Consider the following 20647-nt stretch of genomic DNA (forward strand, 5'->3'; position numbering starts at 1 on the left):
TAATTCTACACCATTCTGTGTTATTGGTGTTACCGTAAACCCTTTAATCGCCCCGCACAAAAAAAACAGAGTTCGACACAAAGGCTACAGAGGGGGAAAAGTGAATAGATTTAATAATAAAGTGCAATTGTTCAAAAGACTCATTATTAAAATCACTACAGTACATCTCATTTTACACTGGTTATAGTACTAAGTTAGCGTTGCACAAAACAGTCATTTTAAGACCTACCCTATAGGAGCAGGTCTACAGTTACACAATATAGCCAAAAGCCCACCTCATTATTGTTTTTTTTTGGTGTTTTAAACACTTATTGCTAACAGGTGCATAAAATCAAAAATTGGAAGTAAAATGTGTTGTAACAAAATTGCTTTAAACAATCCACTGCCATAGGATGACGCCTTAATCACAAGTCAGTAAATGAAATTCCAGCCTTGCTAGATCTGTCCTGATCAGCTGTCAAGGCTGTTATGGTGAAAATGAAGCATGCAAAATCAACAAAAGCATAGGCAGGTAATTCCAAGTGCTCCAGGGCTTCAAGAAATGGGTTTCCATAGCCAAACAGCTGTACACACTATTACACAATGCCAGTTATCTAGAGTGGCTTATAGCACACAGTCACTGTACTCTGGAACAATTGAAACATGTTCAATTCACCCTTCGCTACCTGGAAGTCTCTCTATCAGGAATGGATAGCACCAACAGTAAAGGTTGGTGGAGGAAGCAAAATATTCTGGGACTGTTTTTCAGTGTTTAGACTAGGTGCCTTAGTTCCAGTAAGGTTGTTAATATTAGTTGCAGTTAATGTTAATGCTAAATCAAAAATAGCCATTATAAACAATTTTGTTTCCTGTTCCATCATGACTGTGCCACTGTGCACAATATGAAGTCCAGTCACAAATGGTTTTCATGTGGGTTTATGCTTGGTGTGGAGGAACTCCATTGACCTGCTCAGAGCCCTGACCTCAATTCCAGTGAATACCGATTATTTCCAGTCAAAAGCTACTCCAGACGAGTGGAAGCTGTTATAACCTTTGGAAAAAGGTGTGCATCACCATGACATGGCACTATAACAGTCTTCCAATTTGAACATACTGCCTGGAGACTAGAGTCCAACCAATTGTGCCTAACAATAAGTGTATACATCACTGTAGGTATTCATAATGAAATGGCCTGTGAATTTCAGAAGTATGAAAGTAGATATACATAATACATGATGCCGAATAGTGATATAAATTTGTTCATTTGGACATTTAAAAAAAAAATAAACCAGTCTGTTCTGTGCAAAGCTAGTAATGTTTACGGTTTATGTAGTTTAAATATACAATCTAATCTAGGTTAGACTAGAAACCTCTCTATTCACTAAATCACTACAATATCTGAAAAAAACTTCACACATAGTTATATTTAATCACATCTATCTCAATAATGCTCTACATCTTAGTATCAGGGTATTTTACATTTTACTTCACAGTCTACATTTCTGTGCGTGGTCTCCTTATGGAGCAATAGCAGGCACTGTGCGTGAGAAATACAACAGGGCCAATTGGAATGTGTTCAACGGCCCTTGTAAATGTCCTTCCGTCTGCGTAACTCCTCTAAAACCCGAGCCCTATAAGAAGTCCAGTCTTCATCATGGTTCTGCTGCAAGCCCAGAGCTTGATGAAGATCCAGAGCATGGCTCCTCAAAAATGGATTGTACTGCTTCTCTTCTTCCAGAGTAGATGGGCTCTAAAATGAAAGGAGAATTTTTTTTAATGATAAATTATGGGGCATAGACGTACAGGTTCACTGTAGACTATGTTCCAATGAGATCATATATTCCTTCCAGAAATTAACTAGATATATAAAGTATATTTATAATTATGAAACTGCAGAAGTCTTCCTCACTGTGCACAGTTGTTGACCTCGTTGTTGTAAGACCCACTGTAACTTCTGTTCACGTGCCACATTACCAGGCTCCACCTCTGCAGCAAACAGCAGGTTATCTTCAGCATACTCATGCCCTAAGAAAAAAATGATACAATTCCATCACTGGCATTCATCTCTTTATTGCTATGTCAGGGCTCATAACCAGGTATAACCAGAACTCTCAACATGAGCTACTGCTATCTGCTATCACTGGAAGACAGATCAACAGGAAAGCTGTGAAAAATAAAAAATAATGAGTTAGATGAATCACATTAGAGCCTTACCAGGCCAGAGCAGTGCGTCGTCATTCAGTGAGCTAACTGTGTCCAGTGATGATAACATCGTTGAAGCAGTTCCTTCAAACATTCGCCCTAAAAAGGCAAAGAATGTGTGATATAAGTGTAACAGAAATTAAGAGCTAACCACAACAATACATTTAATACAGTGTAGTTAATGTTTTGTTGACAAGTTTATACAGTTTATTGATTTTAATTACACATTAATTTTGTGCATATTTGGTAAAACCTAGTCATTTCATGTTACCATATATCATACCATATTATGACTTGAACAAAACAAGCCCACAAATTAAGACAAAGTACAGAAATGGTGTCAGAATTAGCGTGTCTGTGGTACGGCAATACTGAAATATCACCCCTTGGAAGTGTTTTGGTCTTTCACTATTAATTCAGCATTTAGTAATTTCCAACTTTGTGCTTTGCATTTTGTGGATTTTTGCAGCCGCCTGTAAATGAGAATCAGCTATGCCATGATTGTGTTTGGTAATTCATGGTTTACTGGCAGTTTACCAAAGTTTTGGCAACTTTCCAAAAAGTTACCAAAGTTACCAAAACTTCGGTAAATATGATGTTGTTTTTACATGGTCATTTAGACAAACTAGCTACGTGCAGATATTTCTTGCATGGCACACAGCCAGTGAGACCGTCTACACACTTAAAAATAAAGACATCAAAAATAAACTGTTGTACTTTTCTGGTACACCAAAAAGAGAATAATAGCATTTGAAGCCATTGATGCAATTCGACTATTTTCAACCGCATGTACTGTACCATAACAAATGAGGTCCAACCAAAACAAGTTGGACAGGACATAGTGTGACAATAAAACTTAAAACTATTTAACGAAATAGCATTAAGGAATGATATCCAAATGGTATCCTTAGTCTATGACCTAGTGAACCAGTGTTGATGTATTCATTGATAAACTTCAAAGCACTTTTACATGTTCCTCTGGATAGATATGTTCCTTCTACCAAATACCGTAAATGGAAATGGAATACAGATAATTATATAAGGTAGCTGGATTCTTGAAATCCTCAGACTTACCACAACCTGAGAGGAAGAGCAGATCTCCTGAGAAGAGGCTGCTGGGACCACCAAAAAGTCTGCCATCCAGGAGGTAGATCATGTGCCCCACAGTATGACCAGGGGTATAGAAAGCCCTAAACTGTAGCCGTGTCCCAACATCTATGACATCTTTGTCTGTTACAGGGCTAGACAATCCCGACAAAGAGCTATATTTAGCAACACTTAAAACATTTTGTGCGTTGCACTTTTGAGCACAGCAATGTTTATAAAACTGTTGAGGTAATGTGGGGATCTTTAAAGCACTAGTATGAAGCTGAATGTCAGAATCCACTAGTGAAATACACTTACTGTGTAAGACCAGGGATGTTATCCATAGCATTTCCATACACCCTACATGAGCTGTGGTGCCTTTTTAGAGCTCGGTTTCCTCCACTGTGGTCCCTGACAAACAAAATCATGCACACATCTATGTTTACATATAATGGATATGAAAAAGTCTACAAAGCCCCGTTAAAATGGTAGGTATTTTTGATGTTAAAAATGAAACTAAGAAGAAAAAAAAATAGATGGAACTTAAAGGACATCATCATCAATAGGTGGGAAGAGAGAAACGCAACTAAATGTCCACAAACAATGTGGCAAAATGTGTTATGCTCTGTTAAGACAAATTCCAACAGAAATAATAATTCAATAATTCTTAAAGGTACGTTTGGTGCAAGTAAAGTACATATCACCAAACAAACCCCATACCCATGGTGCAGCATAATGGTGGCATCATCATACTTTGTGCTTTTCTTCAGCCAGAACATTCTGACATTCTGAACTTTTTTATATCATAAAAATCTGCTACTTTAGACTGTAGACTGTAGATTTTCAAGAGGGAGACCCACAGTTTACATTTCACATTACTATCCTACAGGTACCTCAAGGCCAGACCTGAAATTTATTTGCTTGACCATGACTTGGCTTATCACAGCTTAGATTAGAACGTGACACAAAAACTAAACTGTGTAAACTGTGTAAAGGTCAACAGCTCTTTTCTCTACTCACCAGTGTTTGTGTGTGCAAAGTATGGCTTCTAATGTCACCCCTTCCTCGTCCAGACAACTCTGTATGGATGTAAGTGATCAAACCAAGAAATAAGACATATGTGCAATCCGGATATGTTACAAAAAGGGTCTTGTGGGTACCAAAGATATCCAATAATTATACTTAGTATATGTGATAGGCTTACAATACAGCAAGATAAATAAAATCAAATTGCAGTGCTTTCGGTATGACATTCCAAACACAAAGGTACACCGAAATTAAATGGATATAAACAGAAATGCCTTAGAAAACTTTTAAGAGAAAGCAGGGATGTTTAAAAGAAAAACCATGTCCAGGGGACACACACCTGGACAGAGCGAGGATCGGCAGGGTCCACCACCACGGCAAGGTCCGAAGCTGTGTCAATGATCACATAGCTGTAGTTGTCAGACAGGATGGGTAATGGAATGATCTTGATACCTATTATAACACAAATGTAATGAAAAATAAGAATGTGTTCATAAAACCTGGAAAGATTTTTTTATTCAAGATTCAAGATTTTTATTTGTCACATACACAATTAGATAGAGCATATATAACCAGCAGTGAAATGTGAGTCAGGTCCGTGCCATGGACAGTGCGATTATTAAAAAATACAACACAGATGAAAATATAAGTAAATATAGCTATGAAAGAATGAAATAAAAGTAAACAATAAAAATATAAAAAATAAAATATAAAAAAAAGATGTATACTGTAGAATTAAATATAGAATGGAAAATAAATGTGCATGAAAGTAAACTGTAGTCTTAACTATACACAGGGATGTATCTAGAGGGAGATAAAGTTAGAGTTTCTATAGTACTAACCTATTAACACAGACTTGCATGGCATACACTCCTCACAATCTGAGTCTAATAATAAATGGACCTTTATTTAAAATTTATGGAAGGAGTCTCAAGTGTCAGCACTTTGTATCTATCGGTACGTTTCTGAGCGTTCAGAACAGAGGATTTTGTAAGGACATTGTCGTTTCATGACATTAAATATAACTACAAATTATTATAAGGAATAACAATCACACATTTCACATGGTGAAAACTTCTACAAACCACCGCAGATGGTACTCCTCACCATTTACTATTGTAGGCTCAGTTCTTGAGTGACCACTTGGGAACTTCTCTCTTGCTTTTCTCATCTGGCGTTTGTAAAACATGTAGCCAAGTTTGGTCCGTGTGTATAGAGAATACCTGGATAAACACAAGAGACATTCTCCTTCTTGACACAATGCTGTTTAACAACCTTAAAACCTTCCTTTTGGGAAGGAATTTGCCAACAACTTCTCAGTGACAATCAGTGCAGTTTGATTTGTGGCAAACATCTTATGTCTGTATTCTTTACTGTCCCTTGCTCTTATAATAATAACAATTAATAATAATAACAATGAACAATAATAATAATAATAATAATAATAATAATAATAATAATAATAATAATGTGATAAATACTGACAATGTAAAGAACAATAATTATTGGATTTGTATCTTTTTTCCTTTTCTGGGGATGTTAAACGTACAAGGACATATAAATACACTTTGTACAGATGTTTTCCTCTTTCTTTCTTTTTTTATTTCTAGCACCGCTGTAACCATGACAACGTACAATTAGTTTATCATAGCATGAGAATCTCACAGCTTAACCACGCGTACAGTCACGATGCACGACTCTAGACTAAAAACACACAGTTTGTGCAGTGATGTCTGACCTCATCACGCCTGTCTCTTTAATCTAAAAACGACAAATATCTGTATATACCGGAGATCCGCTATAAATAAAAAACCTTTTTATAAAAGATGTGCCATATTCGATCTATCTATCAACCCATGTAATGTACATCACCCTTACTTACGCTATCCAAAACAGCGGTCTCTCTGTGCGCGCCATCAATTCCGCAACAAGACCTCTTTTCCATGTGGTTTTCGCAGGATTTCTGAGAAGTCTGTATATGTAAAAGCCCCCACAAATCGACGCAGCGACACCAAGTAAACACACGGTCCAGTCCGGAAGCGCCATAATAATGGGCGTGGCCTCGATGACGTGACCGCGTGGCTAAATGCCAAAGCGCCCCTAAGTGCTCACTAAAGTTCACTAGATAGTGACCAGTAGAACACCTTATTGTTCAGTGCACTTCTACACAGAGCATGACGCCATTTGGGATTTAAACATGCGCCAGCAAAAACATAGACCTAACGAACTATCCTATTTGGTAGACAAAATTGGTTGGAGTTAGTAAGTTCTGGGTGTGGTTCTACAGCACAGAAATCTAACAATAAATAAATGCACTAGCTTTATTTACAATCTCAGTTTAACCCTACTGCAGTATAGGCTATTAGTTATAGGGTAGTCAGGTCAATTAGACAGGTACATTCAATGTTTTGAGTCTCTACACAGTAATAAAGTGGTGTGTGAGTGTAAATATTAGACACAGTGGGGATCTGATCCTGCATTGGTATCACTGCCATCCTCCAGCTCCCAAGTTACCCGGTTTGATCCATGAACACCGAGCTTGGTTTAACATCTGTGTGAAGTTCATACAGTATGTTCCCTCTGGGTCTGCATGGCTTGGCTGCAAATGCTCTGGTTTTCCCCACTTCCCAAAAACATGCATGTAGATAAACTTAGCTACACATTATTGCCCCTAGGTATGAATGTGTGCACACGCATGTTACCTTGCAATGGACCCATGTCCAATCCAGGGTGTATTCCCACATCAAGACCAAGATATTTACAGCATTTAGCAGACACTCAGAGTGACTTTTTTAATTTCAGTTTATACACCTGAGCAATTGAGGGTTAAGGGCCTTGCTCAGGGGCCCTGCAGTGGCAACTTGGTGGACCTGGGATTTGAACCAATGACCTTCCGATCAGTAATCAAATACCTTAACCACTGAGCTACCACATCCCCAATATATACAATATTATCTTGTATAGTATAGTGTTATTTATGTCTGTACTTTTGGGTCACAAACACCTGGAACCAAATTCCTTGTGTGTGTCAACACGCTTGGCCAATAAACCTGATTCTGAATTCTGACATCCCTGGGGTAGTCTCCAGATCCACCAAGTCAATAAACAGGATAAATACGGTAATCGAGATGGAATTAGAAATATTTGACACATAAATAGGTTCTATGTGGACTGTAAGCATCACATATCCGGGACTGAATTCTAAGCCTTGAGTATTTGTATAGTTTTTAATAACAGCATTCAACAAAACTAATATATTCAAGATACTCCCCATTTTATTATGTCTTTAGGATATGTCCCAAGCCAAATACTGTTGCACTAAGCAGAATGTTAAAATAGTGTGCCACTACGGTACTAACAAGAGTATCTAACTTAACCTATACATGAACCAGCAACCCAAGAAATTGTGGCACAATTTTTTGCACCATAATTATATTTAACCAACATCAATCTGCTTTATTTAATTACAATATCATTTATCGAGACAAACAGCTAACAGCAAAAAGCACAAACTATTTGACTTTTACTGTTGCTTACATAGTCGTCAATATGTGTCGACAAATATTAAATAATACGGTAAAGTCATTCCTCGTACTTATTCCTTAACATGATGTACACATTTCATGAAAAATATGGAAGTAATGCATTTATTCCTCTGTAATCATGCCCTTGAACCTACAAGGCCAAACTAAACCAACATAAACTTTAGAAGTTTTATCGAGATTGGCTTGTTTGTTTGTTTTTATTTTGCTTTTATTTCACGTTCCATACATTTCATGCATTGGCACAAATGAAAAATGATTCATATTTCATGACCTAAAATAATAAATATTTTACATTATATACAACCATTCAGACATAGAACCAGTGGCCGCTTTATTAGTTATATTTACAGTGCGTTTACATGGACAATCAGGTTCATCTTGTTACATTGATATTTACCTAATGAAGTGACCACTGTGTGTGTGTGTGGGGGGGGGGATGTTAGTAAGGTGTTGGGTCACTATTAGCCACAAGAACAGCTTTATTTCACCATGGCATAGACTTTACAAGGATCTGGAAGTGTGTTGGAGACATCAACATTGCTCTTCCAAATGTTTTCCAATCATTCCAACTATCTATTTTGACGATATCTAATGCATTAATCCAAAATCTCCCATGGGGACAATGTAATCGAACATAGACCACTGCTATCAGGATAAAAATGTTGATCAGCAGAAGAACCTGGTATTCATTTGTAATTACATTTACTTCTAAGAGGAAGAGTGTTGTTAACCCATGCAGCGAAATAATAACAGGTACCAGGGGTGTGTAAGTCAACTCAAATTGTTGTCAACAAAATTTGTTGTTGTCATGTTTGTTGTTGTTTCCTGTAGTGTGGAATTTAAATTGCACCACCATCAGACAAATTGTTAATACACAGCAGAATGAATAATCATGATTTCATGTTATTTAGGATAAAAACTGAAACGATCTGCAAATTAAGATTTGTCAAAACAGGTGACTTTACTTCAGCTGTCAGGCTGTGGTGAGTCTGTGTCCATTGTAACCTGGAGTTCCTGTACTTGACTTACGGGAGTTGAGCCGCTGTAGCCCATTAACTTTAGGGTTCGACGTGCTGTGCGCTCCGAGATGCTCTTCTGTACACCGCTGTTATAACGCATGGTTATTTCAGTTACTGTTGCCTTCCTGTCAGCTTGCACCAGTCTAGCCATTCTCCTCTGTCCTTTCTCATTAACAAGACGTTTTCTCCCACAGAAATGCCGTTCACTGGATGTTTTTTCTCTCTCACGCCATTCTGTGAAAACTCTGGATACTGTTGTGCGTGAAAATCCTAAGAGTTCAGCAGTTTCAGAAACACTCAAACCAGCCCGTCTGGCTCCAACAACCAAGCCACGGTCAAAGGCACTTAGATCAGATTTCCTACCCATCCCAGTGTTTTGAATTTCCTTTTGGAATTTACAGTCCCAAAAGTGAAGAATCAGTTAAACAACCTTGAGGTAGTCCATGTAGCTCCTGCCAATCACCACCAACTTTTTTGGAGGGGGATGGAAATGACATAATTTTCGGCCTTTTCCCCAGACAGGTCTTTATTCCGTATGCATCTGCTTCATCTCTGTTTCTGTCTGTTTCCCTTAAGGCCAAACAATAATATAAACTGCAAAGAAAACAACAAGTGTTTAACACTTTCAGGGTCAGAAATCCTGTTCATTAAGAATAAACTAATGTGTGTGTGTGTGTATATATATATATATATATACATAGTACTGTGCAAAAGTTTTAGGCAGGTGTGAAAAAATGCTGTAAACAAATAATGCTTTCAAAAATGGAAGTATTAAACATTTTTTTTTCATAAATGAACAAAATGCAGTGAATGAACAAAAGAGAAATCTAAATCAAATCAATATTTGGTGTGACCACCCTTTGACAGCAATTCGTCTAGGTACACTTGCACACAGTTTTTGAAGGAACTCGGCTGGTAGGTTGTTCCAAACATCTTGGAGAACTAACCACAGATCTTCTGTGGATGTAGGCTTTCTCACATCCTTCTGTCTCTTCATGTAATCCCAGACACACTCGATGATGTTGAGATCAGAGCTCTGTGGGGGTCGTGCCATCACTTCATGCTGGTTTGAAGGCAAAAGGTAGTAACACCAAATATTGATTTGATTTAGATTTTTCTTTTGTTTGCTCACTTTGCGTTTTGTAAATTGACAGAAATAAACACTCATTATTTATATTTCTAAAAGCATTCTTTGTTTACAGCATTTTTTTCACACCTGCCTAAACCGTTTGCACAGTACTGTATGTATATATGTGTATATATGTGTATATATATATAAGTATTTGAGTGATAGCATGTATTTAACTACACAGTTAAAATGCTTACAATCCATCAAGGTTGTCATGTCTGGTAATATAAACAGAGTAAACTTCTCTGATTCTCTTCTCTGAACTACTCTGAACTAAACTTCTCTGACTTCTCTGAACTACTGATTAATTCAGTATATTGTATGAATCTAGTAGTCATTTTTTTATTTTGCTGGCATTATTATCTTTTTTATTATTATTTATTATTATCATCATTATTATCTTTCAAGTCATTTACCAAAGATCATTGTTGAGATAACTCTGGTTGTTATCCGGTTACATGCATATAAACCTCCTAATTGCCAGGATTTTAACTGTGTGTAAAGGCTTGCATACTCTATATCAGAAGGTTATAAGGAACCAAATCACCCTGAGACTGACAGGCTTTTGGATAAGTTTACTGCACATCACTGTTAGGAACTTTTATGTTGATCTTGTAAACTATGAGATCTAAAGTGATGTGCAAGAGGCTGCAGCATAGACCTTCTGGATCAGCATATTTTAGTTATATGTCTAGTTTAATGGGTAGTTACGTGGCTAGTTAAATGGCTAGTTTAATGGGTAGTTACGTGGCTAGTTAAATGGCTAGTTTAATGGGTAGTTACGTGGCTAGTTTAATGGGTAGTTACGTGGCTAGTATAATGGCTATTTAAATGGCTAGTTAAGTGGCTATTAAAATGGGTAGTTAAGTGGCTAGTTTAATGGCTAGTTAAGTCGCTAGTTAAATGGCTATTTTAATGGCTACTTAAATGGGTAGTTACCTGGCTAGTTAAATGACTAGTATAATGGCTAGTTAAATGGCTAGCTCAGACCTACGCTAGTCATATCAAAGCTGATACAAAGTCTATCATGTAACATGCTATATATTTAAACTGCTCATAAACCCTTCATGTTTTGAGACTAACAATGAAAACTATATAAATTAGTACTGATAGCAAATTAACTTAAAAACTCACCTCTGCTAACAAAAAATAATAATAATACTGCTTCTTCTTTCTTCTATTTAATAGCGTTATGGTGAATTAGTGCCACCATCTGGCCTGGCGTGGAGAAGCGCCAGGTTAGATATACAATGATGCCTGGTTAATTTATGTAATATTTTATTCCCTTCTCCAGCAATTTGTTAATCATAACCTCTTGTTCTGCTTTGTAGGAAAACATAGTCCATATATATTTTATATGTATATATGAAATGTCCTCCAATCATTTTTTCTCTAGCTCTCACTACACCAACCTGTCTCTTTATTTTATACAGGTGTCTTCCTGTTTCATTCCCATCTACCCCAATATAGTCTAATATCTACAACAGGCAAAGGCTCATGCCGGCATAATATGTATCGTTGTTGCAACACTCCATAAATGATTTCCAGTCTGCATCCAGACCTCTCTGTAATCATGTATCCTAAAGAGACTGCGCCATTATCAACTATTCCTAATTTAACATCCTACACCATCTGAAGAGCTAGCAGAATTGCTACGACTCATTTACTCATCTTCAGTAAATGCTTTACTCTTGTTAGGGTCATGGTGGTTCTAGAGTCAGTCCTTTGGAAAGCTGGATGGAGACACTAGAGCTGTGAGGTAGCAACACTCACATCACGTTTTTTATTAGCCGAGATTCACATGCTAATCCAAAACTCACCTAACTGTTGCTCAGTCAATTTGACTTATCTGCTTGTCTAGACATCTTATGACATTTAGACCCTTCTTGCGTTTTACCTTAAATAAAAGGACAATTCATATTTAGAACAGAGTACTTTATTTAAGTAAACAAATATTTTGTGTGACAAAAGAAATAGCAGCGATAAAAGAAAACACATGCACAGCAACCTAAATAACAAATTCACACATTGCTTTTCTTAAATACTCTGGAAAGCTTGGCTTTGATTGCAGATGCACATGTGAAGGAATAGTTACAGTGATTACATTCAAAAAGAAACTTAAAGCTTCATCACTTTGAATATGATGCTTCTATAAAGTGGCCACACTCTGATTTGGTTGCTATTTTTGCATTTAAATATCATGCATATAATACAGTCAATACAAAGAAAAAAAAACATTATTATACATTATTAGTTTAAGTTCACAAAAAGCCATAATCGAAGCTTCAATGCACCTTAACAGCAGCTACGATAATAGGATGAACACCAAAAGATATACTTTTCATAGAAGAGACAATTCCGCAATTAGTTTGTTGATGATGGCGGAGAACGGTGTCTAATGACAGGTGTTCGACTGACTGTCAAGGACACAGCATGTGAATAACGGCATATGGTTTCATAGAATCCATTCAGTGAGGTCCTCTGCCTTGTGGATGGGGTTGGGGCTATCCTGAAAAAGACCCATCCTGTAAGATAGAAACAGCTTATCATAGGTTGAAGGTGATCAGTCAGATGACATGCTTTGATGCTTATAGGTTATAAGATTATGGATGAGATTAAGATGTGTTAAATATTTCCAGCAACAATACTTCTGTAGCATTTAAACAATGCTCCTTTGCATGCCAAGAAAATATTCCCCACATCTTTACACCACCACCAGGATAAAGAATGAATACACAGTAGGTTGAATCCATGGTTTACACAACTATTAGCAAATTGAGAATTTCTGAATGAGGCAATGGTTTCCCTGCTTCAGCTATCCAACTGTGGTAAACCACCGAGGCCTGATTTTGTACTTGCCTTATGGGAGTAGATGATGGTCTTTTGCTGTAGCCCATCCACTTCAGGGTCCGACGTGTTGTGCTTTCAGAGATGCCTTTCTGTGAACCGCTGTTATAGCGCATAGTTATTTCAGTTATTGTCGCTGACCTGTCAGCTTGCACTAATCGGTCCAATCTCCTCTGACCTCTCTGATTAATGAGTCGTTTTCGCCCACAGGAATGCCGTTCACTGGATGTTTTTTCTTTCTCTCGCCATTCTGTGTAAACTCTGGATACTGTTGTGCGTGAAAACCCTAAGAGTTCAGCAGTTTCTGAAATACTCCAACCAGCCTGTCTGGTTCCAACAACCAAGCCACGGTCAAAGTCACTTAGATCAGATTTCTTCCCCATCCTGGTGTTTTTAAATTTTCTTTCGAAATTCAGAGTACAGCACGTGAACTCTAGCCCTGAGATACCAAATTTTTACACAGTTTGTATAGATTATTTATTTGAGCTGAGAGCACCAGCTCACTTTTTCTATCTTTCTCCTTTTTCCTGACTTTGACTCTGCTTTAATCCGTGTACTTTTTCCGCGTGCTTAATCTCTTCCCTGTAGGATAGACAGTGATGTATAGCTGAAAAAAGCAAAACACATCCATTTTTAATATAGATAAGAAAGCCTGTTAATTATGAATACATTTGTTCAAGACTAGAACTTTACTAAAACATAGCAATCACTCCAGCGTATAAAAATTTAAAATAACATCTACTAGTACTGATATGATTCACAGCAAAACCTTTATTGTTTTTAAAAAAAAAAATGGAAACACACCAATATGCTACCTGCTATGCTTGCCTTTGACCACCAGGTGTCACTGGTGTTCAACATGCTGAAAATCTTCGACTAATGAACTCTTTTGGAAACAGTTAGTAGAGAAGCTTCATTGCTTTACAAAGCTTTATTTTTGCCATCATCAGGATGAGCCCACATTCTGCTGCAATTTTGTTCTTTTTTTAAAAACTGGTCAAAAAACATTAGCGTCTTGCAATAAAAAACGTTAACTGCGCGCATTCTTACTGATACTAAATTAGTCATACACTCACCTCACCCAAAACAGCTTCTTCTTCCGCTTGTTTTATGGTGGCTGCCAAACAGGATCGCCACCTATTGGTAGCTACAACGCACGCATTCAAAAAAAATTGGTGAAAGGTGCACTACCGCCACCTGCTGGTCACGAGTGCTGTTGCAAAAACCGTTCCCCCACTTTATGAACACATTTTTTTTTCAGTTTTCTCTGCTCTGTTTTTGAATCTCCACTGATGGAGATAAAATGTGGAATGACTAATATTAAATTGTTTAATTGAAAACTAAACAGCATAGATAATGTAAGATCATTTGTTATATTCTATCTCTAATATACTATTTGCTGATTAAAATCGATGAACAAACAGGGAAAAAAGTCGACACCACAGCATTTTCCCAAATTTCCCAAAATTTCACTTGTTTTCCCAAAACAAGGTGCCTCCACACAGCTCTAGGGTCCACGGTTTGAGCTTAAGTTATTGTCTGTGTAATTTCTGTGCATGTTCTCTGGTTTCTTTCCACCTTCCAAAAACATGACAGTAAATTGAATGAGTGGTGAATTTGCCACACTGAATTGCCCCTAGATGTGAAGGTGTGTGTGTGTGTGTGTGTGTAATGTTAAATTCTATGTGTTTTCCTGCCTTACTCACAGTCTACCCCTGATAAACTCTGCATCCACACTTATGCAGTTGGGCCAGCGCCACACAAAGTGGTTACTCAAGATGAATGAATAATATTTAAAATCAATTAATTAAATATAAATAATTTATATTTGGGGGTCCAACAGTCAGTCTACTCATTAAAATGCTTTATTTTGCTTACTTTTTTGTATACAATTTGTCTTTTCTAAACCGAGTGAAATCTAGTATTCGGTACAAGCATTTGTGTAGCCCTGATTTTGCTATAACGACAGATTTTGGTTTCCAGATATTGCTAGTTCAGCTACTTGCTTCTGTAAGTCAAATTTAAATAATGGGATTTTCCCCTCAGAAACAGATCTATTTAGAAAAAGAAACAAACAAGATCTCTGGTTCTGCTGACCAAGAGTTTAATGCTTCACTTTATACATTTGAATTTTTAATGCAACCAAAATAAATTGTTAAAAAAATACAAAGGAACAAAAAGAAAATACAGTAACACACACTCCGCAATTAATATGCCCCAAGCATTCACATTAATCACTTGAACTCATGTTTGTTAAATATATATATAATCTATGTATTTATATATAGTCATGACTTCTGTACAGAGGAAATCAGGCTACAAATCTTGTTTTTTTTTCTCATTAGTTTACCAATACAGGCCACTGTGGAAATGTTCTATATCATACAGTCAAGTCTTGTGAGCAGCCGGAAGGCTTAAAGCGACATGTTACATGCTTTGGCTGTTGTCTCTCGTCAACAGGACTGAAGGTGGATTTTTACATGAGGCGAGAAAAACGGGTCAGAGCTTCATGTGCTTGATGTCTGATTTGTTTTAAGACTTCACATTTGTTTTCATTGCAGCAGAACTGGTGAGGGTTGGATGTCAAAGTTGAGCAACAGGATATCAGCAGGACAAAGACGCAGTTAAACATGGGCCATGTCCTGAACCAATTCCTAATTAGTGGAGATCCACAGGGCTGGAATTAAGCAGCATTTCAACCAAATCCCAAATAGTCCAATATGATACATTCCCAAAACAACACATAAAAAACTAATTAAAAAAAACTCAAACAAAAAAAGATCCACTGATGTCTGTTCTTTTGTGGGAGATGCACAGACTGACCAGAATGGAGATGGACTGTACTGCTCGAAAGATTAAAGTTCAATAAAAGGATAAAGATCTTTATAATACAAAGAACTTTCCTAGGCTAATTTTGGAGGACCTGGGGAACATGCAGTTTAGTGCATTTTCCTGCTCCAACACAGAAAAGCAGTGCAAACATCTATAGTCCAATTCAGTGCCATTAAGATCCAGCAAAATTCACCTTGATTCATTTCTCTCTGCTCGAATACATCCACACTGTCAGCAAGAGCCTGCTGTTTAGCTGATGGAAAATGAAAACTAAACTATATTTAAATAGGCACGGCATGACTTTTCCATGTCCAGTTTTATAAAGTGCTTCACTGGACATCTTCATTCTAGTATATCCTGACAAATATATACTCAGGAAGGTGGAGAAAATGCAATTCTGTCACATTTCTGTGAAATGCATAAAGCTATGAGCAACCGTAAATAATCAGGTTCCCTCAAAGAAATTTACACAGCAATCCATTTACTGATCAGCATAAAAAATAATAAAGGGTGGCATGTAAAAAAAAAAAAAGAGAGAGAGAGAGAAACAAGAAAGGAAGAGAGAAAAATTGGAAGAGAAAAAAATTGGAAGTAGGAAAAAAGAAAAAAGAAAGAAAGAATGAAATGAAGAAATGTGAAAATGAAGGAATGAACAGGGAAAATGTGCTGAATGTGTGCACACTAACACTAGTTTTCCTTCCTTGCAGTAATACTAGAATGCATCTATTAACCTGCGGATCTAATGAGTTTCCAAGAAACCCAGATTTAATGCAGCATAATCAGGTCTTTTCTGGTTAGAAGCCGTGTAGGTCATCGTTCAAGTCAATTTTATCGATGAACACTGAAGAAAAAAAAAAAGCCTGACATATAAATGATATGTGAAAGGGCTGAAAGACTGAAGCATGTACAGGGTGCACACTATAAAGACGAGTACACTATTAAAACCTGCCACCTTTCACTTTTACAGCTCTTCTGGTGTGAACAAGAATAACCTTCTTTCTGCCTGCCGCAGTTTTCCTATCATGCTTAGGGAAGAAAATTGCAAAACAGTCTAAAATTCAGAGTTTCTACCTTAGCCAGATTGTGTGCTAATACACTGTACAATAAGCCTGTATTTCCAAACAGCCACGATTTTATCTTTCACGTCCCCTCAAGCTGTATACACTGTGCGTTTACAGGAAAAAGTACTCCAGTCGCCACCTGGTGGTCAGAATAAGATATGTATACAATATTCACCTCCCTTTTTGTGCTACATCATAATACTGGTTGATCCATAAACACAATGTCTCAAAAGAAAGTGCTAAATGCAATCATACCTAAGAAGAATACATACAAAGTTGGATAAAAGGATCATTTCACAACATGAAAAAGGGTTGGGATTGTGCTTCTGAATATAACTCCTGTTAAGAATAATCTGCAGTGTGTATTGTATGGCGTCGTAAAGTGTGGGGCAGTGTATGAAAGATATGATGTTCACTAGCTAAGGGAAAGGATGGAGAAGATGTGAAGAGAGAGACAGAAAGAAAGAGAGATATGTAGGGATCGTGTCTATGCGCTTCGTTCAAGCCCAGATCTTTAAAAGCTTGTCTCTTCAAAGTCTAGCACAAGTCTTAACACTTGCTTGTGGATTATAAAGACAATGAGTAGCAAAACTGTAACATTTCCTTATAAAAAGTGTAAAATGTATTGTACATGAATGGAGTGAGTTTAAAGAGAAGGCAGAAATGAGCTACACAGAACGAGGTCTCGATGGCAGATGTAAAGCAACTCCAGTGATCTAGTTCTGAGAATCGAAAGAGTTTACTGTGTCTTGTTTGTTTTTGCATGTAAACTTGGTAACCAGGTGTACTAACTGATTATCAGGCTCACAGCCACATTTGGGCAGTTTTATGACATTCAGTATACATGTAGTTGTGAGTGTGTGTGTGTGTGTGTGTGTGTGAGTGTGAGTGTGTGTGTGTGTGTGTGTGTGTGTGTGTGTGTGTGTGTGTGAGTGTGTGTGAGAGAGAGAGAGAGAGAGAGAGAGAGAGAAGGGGGTGGGGGTTGGAGTGTGTGTGTGAGGTTTGGGGCAAAATATGACAAAACCTTCAAGCAACACTAATGATAAAAGAGCTTGACTCAAAAGTGAAAATGAAAGTAACAGAGCAGCACTTTATGAGGAAATGAAGAATAGAGAGCATGCTGGGAAGTGTAGTTCTCCAGTGACGAAGAGGATGACAATCAGACGAGCCAAAACATCACCATGACATGGATGAGAACAAGCAACAACTCTTCTTTTTGCCCAGAGGTCAAAAACAAAAAAACTTTGTGCAAAACCTTTTGCTTGTTTCAGTATCATGAAATCCTCTCCGTCAGTTTTGGTCTTGTGGCTCAGGATTCAAGACAACGCCATTTCAGTGTTGAATGGTGTACCTGTCCCAGCGCTCTCATAATACTCTACCTCATAGATCACTAAAATTCAACATAGGTCTTTTTTTGTGATTCAAAAAGATTTTTGTCATCCTCTTTCTCCTCCTCCAAGCGCCTCAGGCATCTCAATATCTCCCTGAGAGACCAGAATCGATATGAAAGAGGTGTTTTTCACAGCAACAGAGGGGTTTAGGACAACACAAGAAAAAATAAGAAAAAAAAAAACGCTTGGCTAGCTGAAGGAGCATAGCCTTGCTGGAGGTTTGCGGGTTAAAGGGATTGAATGCAGCTCTCAGAAGGAAAATATGAAGGATGATTGATTATTTCTCTTCCGGGATGCCAGTGCCATTCAGTGCTGCTCGATACTGAAACAGGACGCCACGCATGCTCTTCACAAAGCCTTTTGAGAGGGGAAAGAGTGGAAAGCCGATGTCCGGGTAGCCACTACGTTCAGGAAGGAAGCTGCGGTAGCTCCGTCTCCGCTTCTTTGGCCTGACAGATGGCTGAGACTCCTGTGTCGCTTTGCCACCCTGCTGTGCAGGCTCTGCACCTCTGGATCCATCCAAATCTGAGCTCACGATGATGTCTTTGGAAGCACCGAGACCAGAGTCTTCAAGATCTTCCTCACCTCTGGCTTCAGGTTTGCCTGTAGGACTGCTGTGCGCCAGTGCCTCAGGAACCTCCTCATCTAGTGGCTCAGCCCGCATGGTGCTGGCGTTTCGAGCAACACGATCAGACACGGCCGTGTCCAGCTCCAGCCAGGACTCGAGTCGCTGCACAAGTCTCCAGCCGCTGGTACAGAAGTGCTCACGGATCTCCTGATGGAAGACCTCAACCGGCTGTGCCAACAGCTGTGTCATGGACTGCACCATCTTAATGAGGGCCATCTCGTTGTAGCAACGACTGTTTTCATAGCCCTCCTGCAGGCCACGGTCACTGTCAAAGCCTGCCTCATTGTAGTACGGCTCATTGACCAAAATTAGGCCTGGAATGAAGAATGTACATGTTGGACATGGTTTAAACATCAATAGAACATCTTATACTTAGCAAGGTCACATCTATGCATGCACTGATACTGATGCTAGTATGGAGCTGATGCATAATACAGCATAAGCCACCCACTTGTTCCTCCCCTTATTCATATTATTAATGTTTATTTATGTACATGTTATACAGTACCTCATTTTCTCAAGCTTTACATGTTATGTTGCTCTGGACGAATTAATCAATCAAATTCGTATCAGTCAGTCATTGCTTTAGTAACCTGGCTAGTGGGTTCACTAACAGTTTCATGCTGTCCTGGATAAAAATAAATACTGTTGTATGATTACTTGATGCTGTGTAATGCAGCAGAGCAGTAACTTACCTTGAATAGAGATGAGCACCTGCAAGAGACTCGACTTGCTCGTCCACCTCTCTGTGCCCTAAGGATACAAAAAAAAAAAAATATATAAAAGCTCTGCAAAGATTAAAAGAGGATCAGAGGGCATGAGAAAATAAGTACTGCAACGAATAAAGCTTATGAAGCTAAATAAAAAGCTAAAGGCATGAGAGGAACACACCATGGCGAGGGTTAAACTAACTCCTGAGCTTTATCATTTAATTGTGAATCTCCCGTATAAATGAAATGGACATTTTTTATAACCAGCCCCAACTTACTACACCGTTTAATTTACCCTCTTATCAGCTTACCCTCATGGTTGAATATCCAACTGTACCACGTCAAAAGAATAAAATCCAACATGCACAATATAATGGCTCATCACAAATATTTCACTATAGACTTATTTTTAGACACTTCTTTAACATTTTCAACCGACCCATGTGTCTTGTGTTGGAGCTATGAGTCATGTTGCTAAGAAATAACAGACATAGGTTTTTTTTTTTTACAATCCGGCCTGACTAAATCACACACTTGCAACCAATATCTAACTAAAAAAAAAATCTGCATTAGCAAGAAAATAAATAATTATGTATATTAACTATATACACTAGAGCTTCAACCAAACTTTGAGGTTGCAGCTGTACAGTGTTTGTTACTAAGGCCATGTGTGTTACTGTAATCAGTCCCAAGACATGCTCCTTCCCTCTTGGCTGTTCGTACACACTCGTGTTCTGTAGATGTGATACATTTCTGAAGCTGACAAGAGTGTGTTTAAAAACAGCGCTGGAACATGGCCCAAGGCTTAGTTCAAATCTGTCAAATGCACACAAAGGAAGAAAGCCAGATAAGCAGAATGAGTGGCAGGGCTCTTACCTTGCCAATCCATGTTCCTAGCAGACTGACACACACTTTGCCGTTGTCGTAGAGGTTTGGGTTTAGGCGTCCGCTGCACTGTGACAGGTAGCGGAATAGCGGTGGCACAGCGGGGTAGATATTGGGCAACTGGATGTCAAACAAGAACAGGCCATCCTCATATGGTGTACGTGTAGGACCCTTGATTAGAGCTGAGAACAGGTCCTGGAGAGGTGGGACATATAGGACTGAAGTCAGTAAACCAGACATATTTCCAAGCATTTGATTCCCCAAAAAGTTATGTATCGATAGAATGGGATAGAAATCAGTTCTTATT

At 38.1% G+C, this 20647-nt stretch overlaps 2 protein-coding genes and 1 long non-coding RNA gene across 3 annotated transcripts in view; all 3 read right to left on the reverse strand.

Annotated features, from left to right (window-relative positions):
• Window positions 1–127: 127 nt before the first annotated feature.
• pnkd (PNKD metallo-beta-lactamase domain containing) lies at window positions 128–6358 on the reverse strand. Its single transcript, XM_060868657.1, has 9 exons — window positions 6176–6358; window positions 5401–5516; window positions 4634–4746; window positions 4288–4346; window positions 3586–3678; window positions 3256–3422; window positions 2194–2280; window positions 1889–2004; window positions 128–1729 (listed from the first exon to the last, which is right to left on the reverse strand). The coding sequence occupies exons 1-9, from the start codon at window positions 6337–6339 to the stop codon at window positions 1556–1558; spliced, it is 1089 nt and encodes a 362-aa protein (XP_060724640.1). The 5' UTR covers window positions 6340–6358; the 3' UTR covers window positions 128–1555.
• A 1658-nt stretch (window positions 6359–8016) lies between these two features.
• Window positions 8017–11192, reverse strand: LOC132844026 (uncharacterized). The gene is made up of 2 exons (XR_009648326.1): window positions 11121–11192; window positions 8017–9451 (listed from the first exon to the last, which is right to left on the reverse strand). It is a non-coding gene; the product is annotated as an uncharacterized LOC132844026 (long non-coding RNA).
• A 3723-nt stretch (window positions 11193–14915) lies between these two features.
• ube2o (ubiquitin-conjugating enzyme E2O) overlaps window positions 14916–20647 on the reverse strand; it is a 35350-nt gene continuing 29618 nt past the window's right edge. Inside the window, exons 18-20 of the mRNA XM_060868658.1 lie at window positions 20332–20535; window positions 19441–19498; window positions 14916–19059 (exon numbers count right to left, since the gene is read on the reverse strand). Of these exons, the coding sequence (XP_060724641.1) occupies window positions 18395–19059; window positions 19441–19498; window positions 20332–20535 (927 nt within the window). The 3' untranslated portion in view covers window positions 14916–18394. The remainder of the gene's footprint in view (window positions 19060–19440; window positions 19499–20331; window positions 20536–20647) is intronic.

This window comes from Tachysurus vachellii, chromosome 4 (genome assembly GCF_030014155.1).
Source record: "Tachysurus vachellii isolate PV-2020 chromosome 4, HZAU_Pvac_v1, whole genome shotgun sequence".
NCBI classification, from domain to species: Eukaryota; Metazoa; Chordata; class Actinopteri; order Siluriformes; family Bagridae; genus Tachysurus; species Tachysurus vachellii.